The sequence below is a fragment of the Lepisosteus oculatus genome, chromosome 7, assembly GCF_040954835.1.
Source record: "Lepisosteus oculatus isolate fLepOcu1 chromosome 7, fLepOcu1.hap2, whole genome shotgun sequence".
Classification (NCBI taxonomy): Eukaryota; Metazoa; Chordata; class Actinopteri; order Semionotiformes; family Lepisosteidae; genus Lepisosteus; species Lepisosteus oculatus.
In genome coordinates, this window is record NC_090702.1 from 5120391 (window position 1) to 5137178 (window position 16788).

Consider the following 16788-nt stretch of genomic DNA (forward strand, 5'->3'; position numbering starts at 1 on the left):
TAGGCGATCAGGGAGGGAAAAGAGTTCTGTGAACAGGACAAGATTATGCAGATGAGCAGAAACCGTAGGAAAGTTGAAGCAGAGTGCAGCGTTTACTTGTGCAACAAAGGCTCATTTTTCAAAACTCGGGATGAGAAGTTGTGCTGACGTTGATGAAAGCTGGGTTTGCTAGTATTAAAATGGATTTTGACAGCAGTCAAAAGTATTTAGGGCTGTGAGAGACTTCTCTTTCTTAATACAACATTATTCTGATAAAGGGTAGTGCACGATTTGTAATGCTTTTTAGTTCACAAGATACGTTTCCGATTTATGTTTGTTTTTTTTCTTATAGGTGTGACAGATTCCCAGTGCTCTGTCAATTATAAAGTATAGTATTTCATTTTCGTTTTGTTTATTAAAAATAGATTTCAGTTAACGCCAAGGTGTTCTGAATTTAAGATAGGATCAATTTATTGGCCATATACAATTTCTTGCATTAGGAATTTGTCTTTTCGCAGACCCATGCTTGCTCTCCATGAGACACACAGGCACACAGACGGGGAGAGAGAAACTTGGGGTCAGAGTACAGGGTCAGCCATTGTACAGCGCCCCCGGAGCTGTTGGGGTTAAGGGCCTTGCTCAGGGGCCTAACAGAGTAGGATTCCTCTGCCAGCTGCAGGATTTGAACCTGCAACCTTCCAGCCACAGGCGCAGATCCTTAGCCACAGAGCCACTGCTCCGCATCTATAGAAGTATTTGATCCTAACTGTTATGTTAAGCTGTTTAATAATTTGCTATAATTTTACCACACCATGCAAGAACAAGGGAATTGTCTGTGTGTTTACAGGTAGGGGATTTAAAACTTTTGGATGCTTTATAGCTGGTGCTCTTAATTTGCTGAAAGTAGTTACAGAAGCATGAATAGCACCCTTGACCCATGTGCACACATTTGCCCAGGTCTCTCCAATAACCTTATCAACCAATTATGGCTCTTTGTTTTGAAAACTGCTGTTTGTAAGTGATCCCCAAGCAACTCGAGAGACCTTGAGCAAAACTGCCAAGACAAATGGGCGCAAATACCACCAGGGTAGTGTATGAAGTTGGTAGAGATGTACTGTACACAAACTTGTGACTTTAATTCCTGCCAAATATACTACTATATTAATATAATATTCAAAGGGGCTTCTACCACATACTGAATTCACAGGTCTGAATACTTAGGCAATCAACATATTTCAGGTTTTTTCTCTTTAGTGTTTGCTGATGTTTATTTCGATGCATCTTCCCCTAAGGGTCTTCAGTTTTGCATATGCAGGTTTTGAATAAAATATTGAGTTTAACAAATATGCGTGCATCCTTTGGCCATTTCACAAACGTGAATTCTTTGAAAAGATGCTGTACTTCTGGCGGATGAAAAGCACTCATATGAATGCAGTTCATTCTTTTTTAAATCCGTCGGTGTCTAAACATTGCTCAAAGCCTTTGTAAGGAACTTGGTCAACATGAAAGATAGGCCTAGATATTATTAGATTTTTTTAATATTAAAATTACGGTAATACACATCTCTTTTTTTTTTCAGGCTGCAGAATCGGGCATAGTGAAAATCAAGACGATAGCCTCCAGGAACACGGACATCCTGGCAGGTAGGCGTGAGAGCTGTGGCATTTCTGCGCAAGCTGGTGTGATTCACTCTGTTTCTGAAACAAGGCCCGACACACGCTAAGAGGAGACACTTAAATCCTTGTGAGCTCAGTCTCTTCAATAGAGCACAAGTCCTCTCTCAGAAACCAAAAAACAAACGCTTATTTATGTCGCCGGTAGTTTAAGTCAACCAGAAATGCCGTTTCTCATCGGTATTAAAGCAATGTTTTTTTTCTCGGTTATTTTGAAATTCAGGGTGAAATACACAGAGGCTTAGAGGGTCTTGACCTTAAAGGTGACCACTACATGTTTCTGTGCGGGATTCTTTTCTTTCTATCGATTCTGATCATCTTCCCACAGAAATGGATATTGCAGTAATTAATTACATTAAATGACACAATGAGTTGAAAAAAATGCTAATTGTGTTAGCAATTCGGTGAAATGTCAGGCTTCTGAAAGCAATATACTGTAATAAGATGGAGCTTGAATGGTTTGTACCATTTTCTGTGCCAAAAACCTATCATTCTTATGCGGTTTTTATTTTGAGGCCTCTGTGTTTTTGGTTGCTATTTATTTTTCTTTTTTACTTTATTTGGAAAAGATTCAACATTTATACAGTTGGGTACCTCAGTCAAGGTACAACAGCAGTGTCTGCAGTGGAGACTTAAACCTAAAATCTATCAGTTCTGAGTCAGAGGCTTACTTGAAGCTCTGTATAACCCCCTTCAACTGCAGTTTTGCTGAAAATATACTGGGGTCTTTTGCCTCCAGTGGGTGAGGATAGGCAGCCTGTCTCCATTTCCAGCCGTGCTAGCACAACTGAAAAGCCATGAAATAAGTTAGCCCCTAACAATTTGATATTTGTTGTGGGGGGGGGTAATGTTCTGGCGAGTATATCATCTCGTTTTCCACAGAAGTGAGAGTGCTACCACCGCAGAAAATAACAATCCACGTAATGACAGACGGTTTGGAGTTTGTTACCAGCGGCTAATATTCTGGTGGCCTTTTTTGGTCTGCCAGTGTGATCTTGTATCAGGCTAGTGTGGCTGTTGCAGCAGAACCTACGACAGGAGTAGTGTTTCAATATCAAAGTCATTAACCCTGCTTGGCTGTATGACATTTCATTTTTCACGGCCCTGCCACCTGCTTCCCTCTCTTACACAACCATGACAGGTAGCACACAGCGTTTTCTCTAACTGAGCTTTGAGAATCGTGATTCCTCTCAGTAATTCATGCAGTGCGTTAAGACCCAGGCAGCTGTAATTACTGTGACAGAGGGCACTGACGCAGAGGTATTTTAATATCTTTGTGTGCAGCATCCTGACATCATTAGCAACACTCATCTGCGCACTCTCTCTCCTTTCAACAGCTTTGACGAACGTGTTACACACTGGTTAATTATGAAGAACATTTTTCGGCATCTTCTCTGAGCATCTGTACTACAGTTCCTGCTACAAAGCTTTTTCATTAATCTTTGTGCCATAATTGATTGTCATGTTTCCTTTCTCACTGGGCATGCAGTTCTAGGCTCACCTTTGTAGGGGTTTTATATTTTATGTTTTAAATCCATCCTGCCATTCATTTTCTAACCACCTTATCCAAGTCAGGGCCACAAAGGGAGCTGAAGCCTATCCTGGCAGGGTACACGCTGGATAGAACGCCAGTCCATCACAGGGAAAACACAGACACAAACATGCTTAATCCTGCCCTGCCACGCTAATCCTCCATCCTACCCCACCACATTATTCCTCAGTCCTGCCCTGTCAGTGTGTAGCCAGTCGTGCACCTCTGCTTGGAGTACCCAGTCACAGCTGTGTGAAGTCCTGACCCAGGCTTGATCTAGCATTGCCTGGGCCATATAACCCTACCTGTCTTCCCAGCCACCAGACACTGTTTAACACTGGAATGGGGAGCTTCGTTGTGCTTCTTTCTTTCCAGCGTGGTTAAGTGTCTCTTCATCTTCTTCCCAGCTCTGAAAGACAACAGCTCAGAAGTCGTTCAGCCGTTCCTCATGGGCTGTGGGACCAAGGAACCGAAGATCACTCAGTTATGCCTGGCAGCCATTCAGCGGCTCATGTCTCACGAAGTGGTGTCTGAGGTAAACCGAAGAACTATTCTTCCAAATATGAGTGGTAACACACACTGAAGAATTGTTGTATTACTTATTTAATAATAATAATTCCTTACACTTGCCTAGTGCTTTTCAGGACACTCCACTCAAATTGCTTTACAGGTCATGGGGAATCCCACTCCCACCACCAATGTGCAGCCCCACCTGGATGATGCGACAGCAGCCATAGTGCGCCAGTACTCTCACCACACATAAGCTATCAGTGGGGAGGAGAACCATTTCAGAAATGGGGATTACTAGGAGTCCATAGTTGGTAAAGACCAATGGGAAATTTGGCCAGGATGCCGGGGTAACACCCCTGTTCTTTTCAGGAAACACCCTGGGATTTTTCTTGTCCACTCAGAGCCAGGACCTCGGTTTTGCGTCTTATCCAAAGGATGGCATCTTTTTACAGTATAAGGTCCCCTTTGCTATACTGGGGCATTAGGACCCACACAGACCACAGGGTGAGCGCCCCCTCCTGGTCCCAGTAACACCTCCTCTGGAAACAACCATAGCTTTCGCAGGAGGTCTCCCATCCAGGTACTGACCAGGCTCACACCTGCTGATCTACAGTGGGGCTGCCAGTTGTGAGTTGCAGGGTGATATGGCTGCTGTCACATTAACATGAGGAAGTTGTCATATAAGGGGTTATTTGTAAAACATTTGATCTTTCTGTATTTGTGCTGAGTAAATCAATTTAAGTAAGTCACCTTGAAGAGCTGTGGGGTATCGTAAGTTAGTAACACATCAGGCTAAGTACTGTTAGCGTTCACTTCCATGACACGTTCACGTTGCTGAATGGACACGTTTAGGTTTAAAAAGAAAATACAGTTCTCTCATAGCACCTTCTGGAAGTGCTGTGAACCTCTGCAGCTAGATCAAGACATGCTTTCTCCCGGATATTTGCTTCTGTGCACCCTAAGAAAGAGCAAATGGCTGTTCTGAGCACACCAGCAGAAAAGACAAGGAGAGAGCAAAGAATACCATGGGCAAGATTTTACAAATAACCTCCCAAAAAGCCTGTTTATCCATAAACACAAATGGCCTGGGGTGTTTGAAAGAAGCTCTTTGACAGTGCAAACATGTTATTGGCAACTCCCTGCTTCAAGCTTTTCATTAGAGCTTTAGCTACGGTCTGCTGCTCCCCACTTTTATATAACTCTGGGGTTTAGGAACACAGCGCTTTTCTGTCTGACAATAGAAGTGGAGGTTATAAACAAACCAGGCGTTTTCCATTCACATTTCTTTCACTCAAGCCCAGCACGCATGTGGACAGTCTTCCATGACCGTGTTTTCTTTATTAGAAATGCCATTTTTGTTTTATTCCTGGTAAGTTCTGTGGGGCTGGTGATGTACGGCCGGTGCTCACACCCCTGGTCTTGAATTTTATCACAAAAGAACATTTCCAGATCTGCGCAGCACCATATTGCCGTCTTGCAGTGCGATTCAGAACAAAACGTTCTGCGGCCCTATTACATTGTAAACAAGCAGGCTTGTGAAGATGTCTCTTAAAATCCAGTAGAAATATTGCTCTAGACTTAGAGATGGTTTTGCCAACATATACAACTTACTTGTTAACACTGTGTGAGGATCACTTTGGGACATTTCTGTGGTGAAATTTCTGCTGCACAACCTGTACTCACTCAGTCGTACATCGCATTACACTAGTCATTCCAGGGACTAGTGAGCAGGAAGGGCCGCATTGCGTCACAGTTAGTTGGAACTCTCGCTAAGACCAGCGGTTTGCAACGAAATGATGTCATTGTCCCATTTTTCTGTAGCGCTATTTCTTATTTGTTTCCCAATCTTGTCATCTGTATTTTGGCTTTGCTCTGCTAGTTTACTGTGTCATGTAGCTCTCTTGACAGGAGCAGGTAGGGACAAGGCATCCGAAAGCTGATTATGAAGATCGCTTTGGAACATGGGCAGGAGGGGACGAGATCTAGCCTTTTAGACTGCTCTAAAAACCTGCTGAGCAAAATTGTGCTCCACCAGTTTGTTTCTCTGGCTCATTCTCAGGAGTATTTTCCTAACGCAGTGCATGAGAGGAGCTAATTCCAAGAACCCCCCACCCCCAAAAAGGGTCACATAACGCGGATTAATGATGGTGAGAGTTGTAATCTCACTCTTAGTGAATACCGGTCCAGGAAGACTGAGATAAGAGATGTGTGTGGATGTATTCCTAAAAGCCAGTAAGAACCACCTTCTAATAATCTTCATTAAACCCAGAGTTGTTTATGGCCTCAGTCACAAGCAGGAATCTCCCCTGGAGCATTGCTATCATTGGAATTAGCGATTTCCCCCGGTGAATCGGGAGCTGCCTGCTGAGACTCTCGAATGCTGTCAGGCACCAGTGGAACTGAAGAGTTTTCTGTGTGGGTGACTGTGTGGTTGCAGGCTGCGGCTGGAAACATTATCAACATGCTGTGGCAGCTGATGGAGAACGGGCTGGAAGAACTGAAGCTGCTGCAGACCGTCCTGGTGCTCTTAACCACCAATACTGTGGTCCACGATGAGGCACTGTCAAAGGTATAGTGCACAGGCCCGCTCGAAGGATATATATATATTTTTTATATTTCACTTGCAGTCCTAGACTGAAAATGGTTGCCGTTTTGAGGCTTTGTTACTTTCCCTCCACTATTTACAGCCCTCTGAAACCCACACACATTTGAATTCTGTAATGCGGCCAGTCACTGTTCACATACATGCTGTTTTATGTGCGGGCCTCGCGCTTGCCCAGCTGGTGATGCTGGAGGAATAATAAAAAAAAAACTTTTGTAGCATGTTGTCCCATCCCAAAGGTCCCCAAACAACTACACATGTAGGAGGGGACCCGGTTCATCCACCACTGCTGTGTAGCTTCTCATTGCATTCTTACTGTGAACAAGAAAAAAGGCCATATTAAATTTTATGGCAGAAAACAAAATAAAATAATATTTATGTGAAACAGTTTTGTCTAACCGTTCAACATTATTTTCAGTCAACTTGTATTCTTTCAGTTTTCTGAAATATAACAGGGCCGCTTGATATCGTGTTCATTTATTTGCCTTGACCATGAAATGTGCTCACAGGGTGCGTTTTTCTTTTTTTGTTCCCCCTCCCTGCATGCAAATAACATTCTGGGAAAGGAATTGTCCCTCTCAAAAGAAAAAGAGTGGGGTTATTTCGTGTCAACAAGCTCTGTCACGCCCACGGGTGTGAATTAAAAAAAAAACGCGTTTCTTTTCTAGGCGATTGTGCTGTGTTTTCGACTGCACTTCACCAAGGACAACATTACTAACAACACTGCCGCCGCCACTGTCAGGCAGGTCGTCACGGTGGTCTTTGAAAGGATGGTGGCCGAGGATGAGCGATGCAAAGGTCAGGGTTCATACTGGGGGAGCGGAACTCCGTGACATCAAATAAATTGCCTTTGCCAAGTTGCTTATGTTTTGAGATACCAATGAAACTACAACTTTTATATGCTTTTGTACGGTGGCACAGTGGTTAATGTTGCTGCCTCACAGTACTGGGGCCCTGGGTTCAATTCCAGCCCTGAGGTGCTGTCTGTGTGGAGTTCGCATGTTCTCCCCATGTTCATGTGGGTTTCCTCCAACTGCTCCAGTTTACTCCCACAAACCTAAGACATGCCGGTAGGTTAATTGGCTTCTGGGAAAACGGGCTCTGGTGTGAGTGTGTGCCTGCCTGTGTTTGTGTCTGTGTGTGGTCTGGAATGAGCGCTGGTGTCCCACTCGGGCTGTATCCTGCTTGCTCCCGATACGTGCCCGGGATAGGCTCCAGCTCCCCAGCGACCCTGAACTGGAAGAATCAAGTTAGAAAAAAGATGGATGAACCCTTTTTTATGAATGCACATCAGGATCTGGTGTGAAAGATCACGTATGCCAGTACCTGAATAAAAACTACATTATTCAGTCATTATTCAGAGCCACGTTTTAAGATTTAGGTTTAAGAAAGAGATTTTGAAATATTTAGTTGAAAACTCCCTGTTGGGAACATTTATGATCTTTCTGCAGGGACTTGCTTTATTGTCATTTTGTGTTTTTTTTTTCTTATTTCAATTGTAGACTGAAATTGTTGAAATTAGGGCTGGGCGATATGGCCAAAAACATTATCACGATAAAAATTTTCCTGAGTGAAAGTTGAAGAAACCAGACAGGTAGTCGGTAAATTAAACAACTCTTTATTTTAAGAACACAACAAACACTTGCCAAACAGCAGAAACATTAAACAAATCTGTTAGCTGCCCGGTCTGGAACACGCATGCGCAAAGCATAAACATATTTATCGAACTTTTGTTAAAATTATATCGAGGAAAATTATATCGCGATAATTATCGTTATCTAATTATCGCCCAGCTCTAGTTGAAATGTATATGTCCCATCAGTTCTGCAAGCTTAGTGGATTATTTGGCTTAATTTTTTTAGCATTGGTTATGTACCTGTAAGGACTTATCCTTTGTTTCATTATGCTTTTTGCAAATCATAGAATTGCCAGAATTGCAGCAGGATAGTTGACACTTCTCTAGTATGTACAGTGCAATGTGGACTTTAATGAGCAAATTATCGGTGCCTTGGTTTTACAGTTGTGAAAAAACGTTTGTGAACCCTTAGGAGTTATATAGATTTCTGCACGAATGTCTCCAAAAATGTGATCTGATCTTCATCTAAGTCAAAATAATAAATAAAGACTTATTTAACAAACATCACACGCAACATTTTTCATTGCCATACCTTTTTAAACACATTGTTTATACAATCCAGGTCATTGATGGAAAAAGTATGTGAACCTTTAGATTTAGTAACAAGTGGAACCTCCGTTATTGGCAATAACTTCAATCAAACTCTTTCTGTAGCTCCTGATCAGACCTGCGCAGCGGTTAGGAGGTATTTTGCCCCAGATAATCCCAAAGGCTTCACAAACGTTTTCTCACAACTGTAAATTCCACCCAGAGGTCAGAAAAAGCATAAGACAGGTGTGAAGGGCCGAATAGCGACTAACGGTGTTCAGCTAGTTCAATTCTCTGAGTGAGAGACCATGACTAAAATGCTAATTCCCCTTGTAGGTATTATGGAACAACCTCCTCCAGTTCAAGGAAACAGCAACCGGAGGTCATTCAGCTCCCTGAGGCCTTGTGCTAAGGACGCGTACATGTTGTTTCAGGTAAATAAATGCTGTATTGCTAAAAAAGTTGTTTCTTTGTATTAAATCGAGCAGCTGTTTTCACATCCGCTTTTGAACTCCTCCTCCGGAGATAGTACTGTGGTCCATTCCCGAGTCCCACCGTTTCCACAGATGCTATCCAGATTTGTTTTCACACAGGAACAGCAACTTAACGCCCTGTATCACTAGAGCCTGGCCAATGGGTAGCCACTTGGAAAATGAGAAGGACCACCCAGATCCAGTGTTTTCTCGGGCCCGGCACTCATTTTGCTTCAACCTGCAGTAATGGTCATTATATGTGGAGTTTGCATGTTCTTGTTTCCGTGTGAATTTTCCCTGGACGCTCCCTTTTCCTCTCCTCACCCAGAAACGTGCTGGTGGGTTTGGTGGCAACTGTAAAATGAAATTTTTCAATCTTTTCCATCCCCACAGTTCGCATCCGCAAATCTGAACGTTTAGCAGTAAACCAGCCCCCTACTCTCACACATACATACATGTTACCAACGCAATCACATTATTATTATAAACAAAACTATTTCATTGCTTGATCTGAAGTGGCCTCAGGGTGCATAGCTGCCTTAGTATGGCAGGAATCAGACGTTTCTCTGTCTTTGTTTTTTCAGATTTGAAGAACTGAACTCGCACCACATGCTGTTCCCCTGTGAACAATCTTACAGCGTGGCCCCTGTCGAACGTGCATTATGCCTCTTTGGTTACTCCCCAGAACTAATACATATAATCTGTCCATCCATTTTTGAACTGCTTCATCCAATTTAGGATATAGGGCGCAAGGCAGGATACACCCTGGACGGGATGCCACTCCATCGCAAGGCGCACACACGGACAAGCACACACTCACACCAGGGCCAGTCTTCCCAGAAGCCAATTAACATGCCAGCATGTCTTTTGACTGTAGGAGTAAACTCAGGCAAAAATGGGGAGAACATACAAACTCCTTGCAGATAGCTCCCCAGGACCAGAATTGAATACAGAGAGCCAGTGCAGCAAGGCACAAATGCTAACCTCTCTGGCACCATTAATATATATATAAACGTTATTTAATTCCGTTTTTTATTTTTCTCATATGTGGCTTTTCTGTCACACCACTTTGCCCGGACACACCATCTGAGAAACGCTATCCTACAGTTTCCAGTCGAGGATGACTGGACAATGGAGGATGACAATGGCATGAAGGGATATAGAGTGAGCACAACACTAGAAGAGAGTGTAGGAATACTCCTGAGAATGAGAGAGAGGAATAGGTTTCAGCCTTCAAATTCCTCACAAGTGTATTAGAGAAATTGGCTGCTGCTGTCAGAGAGCTGATTTCTCACTACAGAAGAGACTACCTCAGAAGAGAACGGTGTCTAATCCGATAGTCGAAATCAATACATAGTGAAGTAAACTGGATTCCAAGGAAAAGCGACTAAATTTTATCAAAGTTTCCGTAATATCTATGTATACCGACTGCTGCTGTGTCAGGGGAAGAAGTATTGCAGTTTTAATACCTGTCCCTGGCCAAACAGGATAAGCCAGTTAAAACAGGAGTACAGTCATAGGGAAAGCAGAATGGCTGAAGGGTTACAGACCAAACCAGGAAGGGAAAGCTTCAGGGTCGCGGTGCAGCCTCAGCCGTTTAACCACCTTCCTGAAGGGAGAATAGAGGTTCGTGTATGTTTTAGGTCCTCCACACCACACTACTGTCTTAAGAGGATCTGCTCCGCAGCGTTCCGATTCAGTTGTAGGCCTCTATAATGCAACACAGCAGCGCTACTGACATTGTACTGCGAAGTAAATACAAATAAAATGTTGTTCCTTTTGTTTTAAACAGGACCTGTGCCAATTGGTCAATGCGGACGCCCCTTACTGGCTGGTGGGCATGACAGAAATGACGCGGACATTTGGCCTTGAGCTTTTGGAATCCGTTTTAAATGATTTCCCTGGGGTGTTCTTGCAGGTGAGTATACAAAAGTATGTGGGAAAGTTGATCTGTTTTCAATTGGTGTTTTATACATGGAGTGATACTATTATGACGACATCTGGAGAGGAATAGGAGGTGGTTAGAAAGCCTGGTCTTGGAACAGATCGCTGTGAAGAGACGGCATGCTAGTTTGGTGAGATAAGGAGGCAAGGAGTCCAGGGAGGAGGAGAAGGAATGAAGAGATCTAGAAAAAGATGTAGTGGAAGTTACAGTGGGTCGCAGCAGAAAACGACTGTAGAGGTTTGGGTAGGTAGCTTTGTCAGCATGCCCAGGCTGTAAAGGAACAGGTAAAGGTTTATTGCTGAAAGGAAAAGAAAAACACAATGTTTCAGCTGTGGAGCCTTCTTCAGGTTTTGTATACATACAAGTCTCTGTGCATCTGGATAAATCTGGAAACTTTTAGATCAGTATAATTTAACGCTCTGCGAATTCGCCAGGATTGCCCTCTGAAACCGAATTGTCTTTTTCTCATCTCTTTCAGCATCAGGAATTCAGCTTCCTCTTGAAGGAGAGAGTGTGCCCACTGGTGATTAAACTCTTCTCTCCCAACATTAAATTCAGACAGGGGAGCAACACCACAGCCTCTCCAGCTCCGGTGGAAAAGCCTTACTTCCCCATTTGTATGCGTCTCCTGCGAGTAGTGTCAGTTCTGATCAAGCACTTCTACAGCCTGCTGGTGAGTTTGTGTTCGGCCTGTCCGACTGAGAGCCACACATTGCTGAATTATACAGAAACCGTTTCCATTCGGCAGCCTGGATACCAACGATATTCATTCAGTAGGCGCTGGATGCCAACGATATTCATTCAGTAGGCACTTCTGAGGCTTTTAAAAAATAAGTAGTTCAGGTGGGTAGCTGTGTCTGAATGCATAGGCTGCAAAGGATCAAGTAATAGGTTTATTCCATGCTGAAAAGAGAAGAGGAAGGCGAAACGTTGTGCTTTCTCTCTTCTCTTTTCAGCATGGAATAAACCTATTAACTTTCTTTTAAAAAATCTCATGCAAATTTGCTAATATTCATTATAAGCCAATGCCACAGTTTCTAGTAAAGGCCTGAGTAATGTCAGAATGGCTGGCACATTTTTTTTTTACTCAAATACCTCATGAAAGAAGTATCATTTCTGACGTACAAAACTAACTTTTTCAGATTTAGGGGTCCCTAATATTTGAAGCAGTAAAGTAGTGTTTTGGGGGGAAATACTCATACTTAAGAGTTAGTTGAAAATGACTTGAAATAGACCTGAGGTGGTATCATTTCAACGTTGTCAGAAGAGGCAGGTGCATTTGTCGACGTGTGAGGGTCGCGTGTCGCAGTAATTAGTTATGAACCTCAGCAGATGTTCTAGTAGTTTGGTTGTTCTGCCTGACAGGTCACGGAGTGCGAGATTTTCCTGTCTCTGCTGGTGAAGTTTTTGGATGGAGAGAAACCACAGTGGCTTCGGGCTGTCGCAGTCGAATCTATACACAGACTCTGTGTGCAGCCCCATTTGTTACGGTAACTTGCATTACTTACTGTCCCTGCCTGACACTTACGACTGAGGCATATGGAGGCTATGCAAGAAGAAGCCGAATAGTTTATTTTAGTACCTCCTAACTCGCCTCTTCCGGTAATTTCCTTCAAAAAACATTGCGGGAATACAGATTTCAGTTTGACAGCATTTTGTTTCGAACTGCACTTTACCATCATGTCCCTGCTGAACCCCACACAAAACCATTTCTCCTCTGTTTTGGGGAAAAAACTATTATGGTTGGAAGACTGTGTGAAGATATGGTGAAGTACACGTTCAGAAACAATCAGATCGGACGCAAGGGACTAGTTTCTTGAGTAATAATCTTGCGTCTGCTGCTTGTTAGGTGTAACTATGGATGAGATAATTGACAATTTGAAGAGAATTCTCCAATATCAAGTTACTATCCTACTAACTGCTGAAGTTGAGTAGATAAATAGGTGTGCAGTTAGAAAGTCTCATTGTGGTTGCTAAAAGTCTAAGCATACTCCTCAGCTTCTCTCTGCAGCATTCTGGAGCATAGGAAGAAAAGCTCCACGTATCTGAATAAAACATCATCAGACCCTTACAGCCAGTGTCGTTAGACAGGTTGAATTTCGGTTTTAAGCTGGCATCCAGATTTGTAAAGAAAAGAAAGCTGTAAAATACCTGTTTTGGGGGCTTATCTCAATACATCTTCTTAAAATGTTTTCACAACTGTGGAATGGTCTATGTTGCATATTCTATGTTGTAGTCTATGTTGCATAGTCTCCTGACAGCTGTTTGTCTTCGTATTGTGACTTTTTGATGCCTCTGACTTTGAAATAATTTTATTGATAGTGAAATCCCAGAAGGACGGGTTTTTAAAGTCTTTAAAGCAGAGGCACCTGAAGAGGTCTACAATTTATCCAGTAAACTTGTAACTGGCTGGTTTAGCTGGTTAAGATCTGAGGTGGAATGAAAAACCTACAGATAAACCAGTTCAACAGGACCAGGATTAATTTGTCCTGGGTTACAGCTCTGGCTGTCTTTGTAACCTGTCCCCAAAAACTTCAGCTGTTTAGCAGTATGTGTCGAACAAAGCAAAACTGAACCAGAGACCTTTATGGAGGTCTTTTGTGGGCTTTGGTTAAAATCTAGTTCAGGTTCTCCTCGAAACCAAACCAGTCAATTTTAAACATCTATTTTTTCTTACTATCTAAGTCCTTGTGGTAGACCTGGTGCCCTAGTCCCAGCTTTTGTTAATTGACTTTCCTGTCTGTGCTGATCGTTTGTGTCTGTTCATCTGGTTCCTGTTTCCTCCTCTGTGCTCTAAGAATTCTGGGACTTGTAGTTCAGAAGCCACTCTCATCTCTATCTCCTTGGCCACCTGTTGGAAAAGTACCTGACTGTAACTGTGCTACAGTTCCTGTGTTTGTATTTGACATGCATTTCTCTTGACATGCACAGATCATTCTGTCAATCGTACGACATGAAGCAGCACTCCACTAAGGTCTTCAGAGACATCGTCAACGCCTTGGGTTCCTTCATCCAGTCTCTCTTTATTGTGCCTAGCACAGGAATCCCAGCTACTGTCAACACACCAACAGGTCAGTGTTCTTCCACCCCTGCTACTTACAGAAACAGTTTTCCAGTTTTAACTTACATGCGACTGAGTGTGCGATAGATGTTTTTTATTTCTCCTTTTATGTCAAAATATATGACTAATACTTCATCTCCTGCCTCTCAGCTCTCATCCGTAATGTCTCCCTTCTCGGTACATTGTGGGAACGTCCCGATATTGATTTATTTACACAGAACACGTACTAGACTGTGATTCTTGATTTTGTCGTTGTCAGTTGCAGGAACACACAAAAAAAAATTGGCTGCTGTTGGAGACTAATTCTTATTCCGACAGCAAAAATAAATTCAGTGAGCAATACAGACGCTGGGGCGGATAAAAACCGAGTAACCAGAAGTCCTTGTGAATGCGCCGGTTTTTTTTTTTGTTTGTGGTGTGGCGTTGCCGAGCGATCTGTCATTAAGGCGGATGTCCTCTGCAGGTGGTTCGGGGTCCGGAGGCCAGCCAGTTCCTCAGGGAGGTCCTGGAGGGGCTGGGGTGAGCGGAGGGGTGATGCCACAAGCTGCCTTTGAGTACAGGGGGACCTGGATACCTCTCATGACGATTAGCGTGCAGGGCAGCGCCAAAGCCACATAGTAAGTATGCCCAAGAACCTGCGCAGGCCCGTTCCACATACATCTGATATTCGGATTCTAGACCTTAAAGGGGAAGTGCGAATTGAATATGGGGCATTTGAATATGGATGAATGTCTTGATCAGGACCACCATTTGTCTTGTTTCATGTTTTATCCCATCAAAGTATAACTGTGAAGCTATTGATTAAAGATTGACATTATATAGCTTCTGGACACATCTCAACGCGCTTTACAGGTAATGGGGACGCCCCTCCACCACCTGGATGATGCGACGGCAGCCATAGTACGCCAGAACGCTCACCACACATCAGCTATTAGTGGGGAGGAGAGCAGAGTAATGAAGCCAATTCATAGATGGGGATTATTAGGTGGCCATGATTGGTAAGGGCCAATGGGAAATTTGGCCAGGACACGGGGGTTACACCTCTACTATTTTCGAGAAACGCCCTGGAATTTTTAAGGACCACAGAGAGTCAGGACCTCGGTTTTACGTCTCAGCCGAAGGACGGCGCCTTTTTACAGTATAGTGTCCCCGTCATTAGGGCATTAGGACCACATGGACCCCTGCTGGCCCCACTAACACCTCTTCCAGCAGCAATCTTAGTTTTTCCCAGGAGGTCTCTCATCCAGGTACTGACCAGGCTCACACCTGCTTAGCTTCAGTGGGCTGCCTGTTGTGAGTTGCAGGGTGATATGGCTGCTGGCAAGAGCTGTATTCATTAGCACGTCATATAGAGAAGAGATCAGACCCCTTCCTCTGACTGTTGATAGAGTTAGCTCAATATGGCACCCTGTGAGGTATCTACTTCAACAACATGCATGAATAGCTTTGTCCAGACCCTTAGTGTGACTTTTGAGAACACAATGGTGGTCAGACCATCATCAGGGTTTAAAGGGCAACTGCAATGCTATTTTCATATTTCAGGGGTTAGAAAGAGTCAGCATTGACAAAATAATGCCAAACTACAGTAAAAGTCAAATGTACACAGTAACTTGTAAAACCTCCAATTTACATCACAAAATAGCCGAAAATGTGCAGGTACGCGCAGTGCCATCTTCTGCGATTCAGAACGAGGCAACAAAACTGCAGGTGAGGTGAAGCGGCTCTGTGACACTGTTAACAAGAAGGCTTGTGAATACAGCTCTTTTTATCCAATAAAATATTACTTTCGATTTTAAGGTGGTTTTGCTGACAAATACTACTTGTTTAGTCCGCATGCAGATCACGTTGAAACATTTCTGTGCTGAAAGGTCTGCAGTACTTACCTGTACTTATTCGCTCGTACATCGCATTACATTACTCATTAAGGGGACTAGTGAGCAGGAAGGGCTGCATCCTGTCGCAATTCATGGGAACTCGAATGCGAGTTTCCAACAACGTGGCGACTTACACAAAGTTCGCAATTCCGTGCTTAATTCCAAATTTGTAAATTTTTTTCTATAACGTCGATGAATTTATTTTGTTACAGATATTTAATAACCGGTCTGAGAAATTGTGTCTGCAGTTCCTCTTTTAGTGAGATGAGACTACAGCCGCATATCGATATCACCTCTTATGACATTCATGCATCTCTTTGAGAACATGTTTGAAGGGAACTTTCCTTTGCCCTAATGAATTCATTAATGAATGAATGAGTTAGGAGCTTGTCTAACTGAGTCATTAAAATCTGTGCAACCTCTCTCAGGCAACCTGTAGAAACAGCCTGAAGGTCAAATGGCCTAAAATAATAACCATTGCTTAGATCTCCTGTTCATGCTTTCCTGTAGCCAGTTTTGATTGTTCACACTTTCTGGAGCCCAATTTTGAATTATATTTGAGTTATATTAGTGCGAAAATGTAGCGATATCTATTAGCACCACGGACATAAATGCAAAAAATTATACGAGATATTATTGCAATTAAATGAGATTTTTTTTTCCTTGGTGCAAATAAGCTTCCGTAAAAAAATGTTCATTTCAAATCCCAAAATATCACACAAGTTTGGATAGTTTACTTGGGCACACAGCCTTTTTCTTCATATAGAAAAATAAATCTGGGTGCTTGTGTAAGTGGAAGAGGGTGGGGCTTATTTCCTAAGTTTTCACACTGTATTGAAGCTCTGTGCATGGTGTAGCTCATATTTAAATCGTTTCACATTTCTGACTTGAGCCTCTAATACTGGTCCTGACTTTTTTTTTTTGTTCAACTAGCACCTTATCATATCTTTTATTTGAGCTGTATGTTGTATTGCAT

General features: G+C 42.9%; 1 protein-coding gene across 4 annotated transcripts in view; it reads left to right on the forward strand.

Moving 5' to 3' along the window:
* mon2 (MON2 homolog, regulator of endosome-to-Golgi trafficking) overlaps positions 1–16788 on the forward strand; it is a 69997-nt gene that overhangs the window by 15321 nt on the left and 37888 nt on the right. For all 4 annotated transcript variants that reach the window (XM_015353281.2, XM_015353283.2, XM_006633807.3 and 1 more), the window contains exons 2-11: positions 1559–1622; positions 3591–3718; positions 6131–6262; positions 6964–7093; positions 8796–8893; positions 10725–10850; positions 11356–11550; positions 12243–12367; positions 13809–13948; positions 14402–14555. In XM_015353281.2, the coding sequence (XP_015208767.1) occupies positions 1559–1622; positions 3591–3718; positions 6131–6262; positions 6964–7093; positions 8796–8893; positions 10725–10850; positions 11356–11550; positions 12243–12367; positions 13809–13948; positions 14402–14555 (1292 nt within the window). The remainder of the gene's footprint in view (positions 1–1558; positions 1623–3590; positions 3719–6130; positions 6263–6963; positions 7094–8795; positions 8894–10724; positions 10851–11355; positions 11551–12242; positions 12368–13808; positions 13949–14401; positions 14556–16788) is intronic.